Below are 7,699 nucleotides of genomic sequence, written 5' to 3' on the forward strand. Positions count from 1 at the left end.
ATATTAACTATATGAAGATATAGTAAATATGCTATATGGAGATATAGTGTTACTATAAAATCAAAAATGCTAAATGGAGGCCGAGCTCCATGGAGCTCTATATTTTGAAAATTTTGAAGTTTCAAAAAAAAAACTAAAAGAATTATACGCATTCGTATGGATGTGTAATACATGTGTGTGAAATTTGATGATGATATACATTACGATGGGAGGTACACAAAAAAGACAAAAACGTGGTTTTGAAATGGTGAACAGTATATGCATTGTTCACTATAAAAGTGCATGAATTTATCTTTTTTTTTGTAGCTATCACCGTAGTGTATTTCATCCTTAGACTTTACACACATGTAAAGCACATCCATATGGATGCGTATGATTTTTTCCAGAATTTTTTGAAACTTCAAAATACGATTTTATATTTTTTTCAAAAAAACGAGCTCCATGGAGCTCGTCCTCCAAAATGCTGCTCTCCTATAAAATGGACTGTATAGAGACATAGTGTAAACATTAATGTAACATTAGAATTACACAGAGTAAAACCAAATATTACCGACACAAATAACATGAAGATTTGAAGAGTATCAAATCCAGTGATGAAGGCTCTACCACTAGCAAAGCATGAGCAACATCGGATATCCATGGGTGTTAGAATAACATGCAACTAGATTATTGACTCTAGGGCAAGTGGGAGACTTTCTAAAATATTCCCTAGAGGCAATAATATTTGCATTATTATATTTTCATATTCATAATTAAAGAGTTGATACTCTATGTTGTAACTGCTATGATCTTGGAATACATGATTCAGTGGAAAATTTATATGCATACGTGGAATGATAAACGGTTAAATAAAAGATTCCTAGTCTTGGCTTTAGGACTAGCTCAAGTGTTGTTGGTGATCACGTTTTCCGGATCTTGGAATATCATTTAAAGTGTTAAACGACAGTCCTAAAACAACATTGAGATTATGACGTTATGAATTGAGTAATATCGTCTATAATCAATTATAATAACACAGAGTGTTAACGTGTGTTTTTTCTCCTTAGACCACGAGAGCATCGCAGTCACTTCTTACTGTACGGTGATCTTGGGGTTTCTCAAACATCACCAGTAACACGGTAATCACAACGATAACTTACGGGTTCATCGTAAAGTTTGATAAGGGACTAGATAGCTCGACAGTGGGATTCGCTCCTCCGGCGATGGAGAGATAACATGGAAGCCTGCCAAGTGGATAGCTTCTTCTCGGGCTTGTCAACAAGAAGGAGAAGCTCAACGTCGGATGTCTTCCTGATGGAAAGAGGAAGACCCAGGTACTTGACGGGTAAGTGGGCGATGGGGCACGCCATGAAGGCGGCGAAGGTGGCCACCTGCTCACCACAACACTTGATAGGTGTCACAGAGCACTTGTTGTAGTTGGTGCGCATCACGCTAACATTGCCAAAGAGGGTAAGCAACTCTTTGATCACTGAAGATTCGTGCTCGTCTGGTGGTAGAAAATGATAATGTCGTCGGCGTATAACGAAACACTATAGGCCACATGTCGCGTCATTAGTCGTTGCAAGAGGCCCACTCGACTTGCAATTTGGATGAAAGAGTTCAGGACGTCGATGATCAAAACGAAAAGCATCGGTGAGAGAGGATCTCCCTGGCAAAGGCCCCCTGCGTGGAAGATGGGTGGGCCATGGATGCCGTTAACAAGGACATGTGTGGAAGCAGATGCAAGGGTGATAAAAATCAACTCCTGCCAACGCACGCCAAAACCCGAGTGAGGGTTTCAAGGACGAAAGGCCACAACACCAAGTCTAAAGCACGGGCGGTGTCGAGCTTGAGAAGCATTCGGGGTGTTACTTTAGAACATGACAAATCTTTCACAACACTGCGGCAATTTTACCAGTTTTTACATGGCAATTCAAAAACTTTCGCTGGGAGTGGTTATTTTGAGCGAACGAAAACGCTCATTCATTCCTCCCTACCTGGGGATGAATTGTTTGCTTGGAAGGGCCCGTATGTTGCGGTCCTAGAGAAAATAATTAGTCCCCAAAAGTTGGTTGTCCAAAACCAAGAATAAAAAGCAACAAATAATAGATGAGAGAAAAGGTTTCATCAAAAATGCGACCATCAACTACGCAACAAAGAATAGATGGGAGGGAGGCTTCACCAACTCTTTGTATTAGTAGAGATTTTAATAGTAGAGGCAAGATGCAACCGTCAAGTCTTGAGCTGTCCGGCATGGACCCACTGTGTCTGTCCGAGTAGAGCAAAACTAGCGGAAACGTGAACCAGGGGATTTCAAAATCGAGCTTCACCAAACATTCCGCCGCGGACACCAAACAAGTAAAGAGGGATAAAAGGAGTGGTTTACGTCGAAAATTCGTAGGAGCGGACGAGCTCGCACGCTCCTGGAATCGCTAGCCGCTCGTTCTCGCCGGGATTGGGCCGTGTCAGGTACTGTCGGGTATATACGTTGTATACTGGGCTTTGCAGGTACGACGGGACCCACATGATTAACAAACGGGTTTATCACGGCGTAGGAGCGAGGACGTCCAGGACCAACATGTGCGAGCCGGCACATGTGACTGGAAATACCATGGTTGCTCCACGTCCACGCCTATACTTTGGCACACCAACTACGTCAACTTTTGATACATCAACTTTTGCATGAGCGATCCGCAAAACAAAAAAAACTTTTGCATGATCGGGCAGTAAAAGCATCTCCAACGGGTTGCCGCAAAACAGACCTAGTATTCATTGTATTTATTAACTCAAAAAAAATGTCAAGCCGCTTTGCGTAAAATAGAAACCACTTTCCACTAAATAGAAATCACTTTCCGTCAAACTGAAACCGGTTTTTGCCAAATAGTAGCTGCTTTTCGCCGACAGTAAAGTAAAATGACAGATGATCTAGATAATATAGATTGCCATGCTCTTAAAAATATATATTTTTGTGGGTGTCTTAAAAAAAATTGCCATGCTATATACATGCGAAGGTGCCATAAACATTATATAAAAATTGTTAATGTATATGACAGGACCCTCTAGCGCAACCCAGATGACCTACGAACCCATTGTACTTGTAATGGCAAGTTAAGAAGATTTTGCTTTGTGAAAAAGAATGGAAAAAATATTAACAACAACTTTTCTAATACTCACATGGAAAATTTCAAAATTGTTTTTTACTATTTCCCTACAAGCGCACACATTCATTTTTTCTGTTCACATGGCAATTTTTGTAATGTTCGCATGGCATTCATGAAAAAAAATCTCTATAACGCGTAACAATTCTCGAAACACCCCTACTATTTTTACACCATGGCAACTATTTTTTTGTATGACTTTGCTGGCAAAACTAGATAGTGGACCAAGGCAACTCCAAATTTTCTGCTATCTTTTCATGTGATGAAAAATTCATTTCCCTATTTTTTTTTCTAAAATGATGGCAACTAATGACATAGGAAAATTCATAGATTTTGTACAATAACTTTTACATGCTAGGTTCCAAAAATATTATTTGTGATGTTAGCCACAGACAAAAATGACACGGCCGATACAATAAATTTTCCATGGTCAGATATAATAAATTTGCCATAAGTACAATTTTTGAAATGTAGTATAAAACTTAAACTGCACATGGCGAAAACATTAGAAAGTTTTCCATGGCTGGTTTATAGCTAAAAAGCAAGTAAAACTCTGTCATGTAATGAACACAGATCTAATACAAAGGTTTGCCATGACATGTCTATATATGTATTGCAAAACTTAAGGTGGCATGGCGAAAAAGATCTTATTTTTTTTGCCATGGTAACTATAGAGATGTGGAACACCTACTTAAGTTGCCGTGGCAAAAACATATTAAAGTTTGTCATGGCTATCATATAGTTGTCGTATAAAACTTAAACTGCCCATGTCAAAAAAAGAAAAGAAAAGAAATTGCCATGTCAAAAATTATAGCTACAAACCAAGTAAAATGTCATGCCATGTACATAGTTCGAGGAGAGTAAGAAATCATAAATAGTCAAAGCCAAAAAATTACAGCATGCCAAAAATGGCAAATGTGTGTAAAACTTACCATGACACTACTTGCCATGATGTTGAGAAAAAACAAAGCATTGCAATTGCGTATAACTTTTGCTATGATCGATACGCAAAATTATGCCATCATGCTCTTAAAACCAATGCACATCATGGCAAAATTAAAGAATTTTGTTCTCTTCAAAAAGATGGCAAATTTAGTTTTTTCCATCAGTGCATGGCAAATTTTGTAGGAATTTTGTTCTCTAGAAACAGGAAAATTTAGGAATTTGCCATACTACTAAAGAGAAATTTGCCACATGTACAATAATGGCCAAGGAATCTACAAAAAAATGCCATGGTACAAACAATAAATAGAGAATTTGCTATGGTTTCTACAATAAAAATGTCATTATAAATATGTTTTTTTGCATTTGTCATGGTCATTCAAAAAAGAATACCTGCATTTGCCATGTGAACACGGCGATATATGTTAAGGTGACATGGTTGTGTACTATTTGTTTCAATAATTGCCATGATATAAAAAGCACAATTTGCTTCAAGAATTGCCATGAGACAATTACAAATTTGTTTCAAGAATTGTCATGATTTAAAAATCAGAATTCGTAAATTGTCGTGTGACAATTACAATTTTTCCTAAAATTTGCCATGTGTTGAGGGACATAATTTTCTGAATTTGCTGTGTGACCAATAGAAATTTCTTTCAAACTTGCCATGTTCAAGAGGAAAAAATATTCGCTCACGAATACCATTGACCCTACAAGACGTTTTCAAAAATGGCCAAGGTAGATACAGATCAGAAGCGTAGACATTACTACTATGCTTCAGATGCCATCTTCCCGTCAGAGCCCCATGTTGTCATGCCAGTAAGGTGGACCTGAACCTAACTGAACGGGACTGAACCTAAATAGAGAAAAATTAGATTATGCTCACATCTTGACAGTACTACTACACTTCACATTGGAGTCGCCGCTGGAGAGGGACGATGCGACGCAGAGCAGCGATAAGATCGGGGAAGAGCTCGGGCGTGTCTCGTGGAGACGGAGGCTAGCTATACCTATACGTTCGGCACTCCTCCTCCTGCTCCGTCTGCTTTCGCATCTGCACGGTTGAGGCAACCTCGCCGGTTGGCAGCGGCGATGCACCCGCGTGTGCGTCTCCCTGGTGTGCGTGGTCCCCAACGAAACGCCTCGTCAGTTCCCATCACGGCAAGGCCGGGCACTGTAACCCTGCTATACGGGCCAAGGGCCGTATATCAACTAGTATCTACACTTTTAAACTCACCACGTATTAATGCCAGCCCCATGTACACGCTGTACCATTGGTCCACGTACCAGGAGCAAACGAGCTCGTCCACGCTATAGCCGTTCTCTTACACGTCCTCTTCCTCCTCTACAATTACATTGTCACTTGAGAGAGAAACCACAGCGATGGGATGCGTGTCCCCTACAAAATTGCAGTCTAACTATTCCAGCAGAGATCTCGACTCGGACTCCGTTGCCTTCTCACTGAGCGATCTCTCCAAAGCTTTGTCAGCCTGCATGATAATGCAAAAAATGCGACAAACCGTAAGATTGTGCAACACTCCTGAATAATTCTTTGGACTGTTCGTTTTCGCGTATGATTTTTATAGGTGTAACAGTAGGTTCAGACGAGCAAACCATCTTCTGCCAGTCGGTGAAAAACGTGATGGCGGAGAGAAGCGTGGTCTGCGAGATGGATCCACAGACGACGCCAATCCAAAGCCCCTTTTCCCCCATCTTGAGCACAAAACCGAGGAGCATCGCCATGGGGATTCCGAGCAAGTAGAAGGAGCCGAGGTTGACGTACGCGCCCACGTGCTGCCATCCGCATCCTCGAGCGACGCCTGAGCAAGAACGTACGCACAGGCACAGAGATGTTAGTAACAAGAAGAGTAGCTACGTTTTGTTGGAAACGATAGAGAACTTGCAAGGTCATGCAGTTGCTCCCAGAACTCAGAAATGAATGTGACCTGAGAGAACCCCTTGCAGGCCATCGGTGACCACGGTGATGCAGACGAGAGGAACCATCACGGCGACGGCAGATGCCACCTCCTCCTCGCTGCTGTAAGCACGGCCCAGGAGGCGCCGTGACAGCAAAAGACTTCCACTGACGACCACCGCCTCTGTCACCGCGACCGACATCACGACCCGGACCGCCGATCGAGCTCCTTCCGGGTTCCCAGCACCCAATTCGTTAGCTACTCGCGTGCTGTTCGTTAAGAAATACAGAATCAACTATCAAACCGAAACTATTTCCACATCGGCCGTGTATTAACTGCCTTGAAAGATCGTACCTTCCAGCAGCTCCAAGTCCAGAAGGTATAGTAAAGAGCAATGTGACGCTCGTGAGGCTGTGAAAATAGTAAAAGTAAAAATGTAAGTTCAGCCTTCTTATACTAGAAGCAGATTTAAGCCACATCAAACAGTGCACATTTGGTACCATATTGAGAGCACCGAGGTTTGAAGCTCGGGGTTGGGCAGAAGCCCCGACATGAGAATAAGCAGCTCAAACGACCACCACTCAAGACTGAAAACGAATGTAAACATTACATGATTAGGCACATAAATGCGAAGTTAATTCCATTCCAATTAGGTTCTGGTGGTTGGTTACCATATCATGAGCGCAGAGGGCAGAGCTAGGCGCAGGAACACACCCACCCCCCTGAAGGCCTTGATGGTCGGCGGCGTGCGCGTCTCCTTGCAGGAGCTCGACATCGCAATGTAGGCCACGAGCATGGCCACGTTGAGCCAGTATGAGACACTGATGGCCAGGGCGGCGCCGGTGTACCCCATCCCGGCCCTGAACACCATGACCCAGCACAGGGGGACGTGGAGCGCCAGCGTGACCACGGACGACAGGAGCAGCGGCATGATGAGGCTCTGCGACTGCAGGAACTTGGTGATGGGCTGGATCACGGCGTTGGCGAAGAGCCCCGGGATGAGCCACACGATGTACCTCCCGGCGCCGTGCGCGATCAGGGGGTCCTGCCCGATCAGCACCAGGAGATTGCCCATGAACGCCCACAGGAGCGACAGCGGGACGCACGCCACCAGGAGAGTGACGATGGCTGTGTACATGTGGAGCCCCAGAGTGTGGTACTGCCTTGCGCCGTAGGCCTGGCCGCAGAGCGTTTCCAGTGCGCTTGCCATGCCGGTCTGTATGAATTCAGCATAGTTTATGTTGATTACTTGCTGAATTCAGCATAGTCATATGAACCTAATTTCTTCTTCCAAGTAAACTGACTTTTGCTAGTGGTGGAAATTTAGGCTGATATATAAAATGGTGTGAAATCCATTGCAGAGAAAAAGATAGTTTGAACGGTTCTTCAGAAATGACTGCTACGTACTTTGACGGCTGCGGAATAAAATACTAGTACCACTTTACACCAATCAGAAATCTGATGGCATGTCACCCACTAGTATTCATTCTAACCAGTCTCGATAATTCCTACTTAGAAAAACACAAAGTCACTACGAGACGGAGGGAGTACTCTAAAGTCCTAAGCCAATGGAATAAAGAACATGAGTTAGTCTCTCGTTTTTCCTTGTCTGTATCTCAAGATGGAAAAGGTCCTTGGAACGATCTCGATGAGCTAAGAACACGCACCATGGAAATCAAGGCTAGATGTCTAGGACGTACTAGC

The 7,699-nt window shown here is 43.0% G+C and overlaps 1 protein-coding gene across 1 annotated transcript in view; it reads right to left on the reverse strand.

Moving 5' to 3' along the window:
• Positions 1-5,285: 5,285 nt before the first annotated feature.
• LOC119268430 (protein DETOXIFICATION 14-like) overlaps positions 5,286-7,699 on the reverse strand; it is a 3,237-nt gene continuing 823 nt past the window's right edge. Inside the window, exons 2-7 of the mRNA XM_037550060.1 lie at positions 6,667-7,211; positions 6,496-6,582; positions 6,350-6,406; positions 6,026-6,264; positions 5,694-5,899; positions 5,286-5,569 (exon numbers count right to left, since the gene is read on the reverse strand). Of these exons, the coding sequence (XP_037405957.1) occupies positions 5,498-5,569; positions 5,694-5,899; positions 6,026-6,264; positions 6,350-6,406; positions 6,496-6,582; positions 6,667-7,211 (1,206 nt within the window). The 3' untranslated portion in view covers positions 5,286-5,497. The remainder of the gene's footprint in view (positions 5,570-5,693; positions 5,900-6,025; positions 6,265-6,349; positions 6,407-6,495; positions 6,583-6,666; positions 7,212-7,699) is intronic.

The sequence above is a fragment of the Triticum dicoccoides genome, chromosome 3A, assembly GCF_002162155.2.
Source record: "Triticum dicoccoides isolate Atlit2015 ecotype Zavitan chromosome 3A, WEW_v2.0, whole genome shotgun sequence".
In the NCBI taxonomy this organism is placed as follows: domain Eukaryota; kingdom Viridiplantae; phylum Streptophyta; class Magnoliopsida; order Poales; family Poaceae; genus Triticum; species Triticum dicoccoides.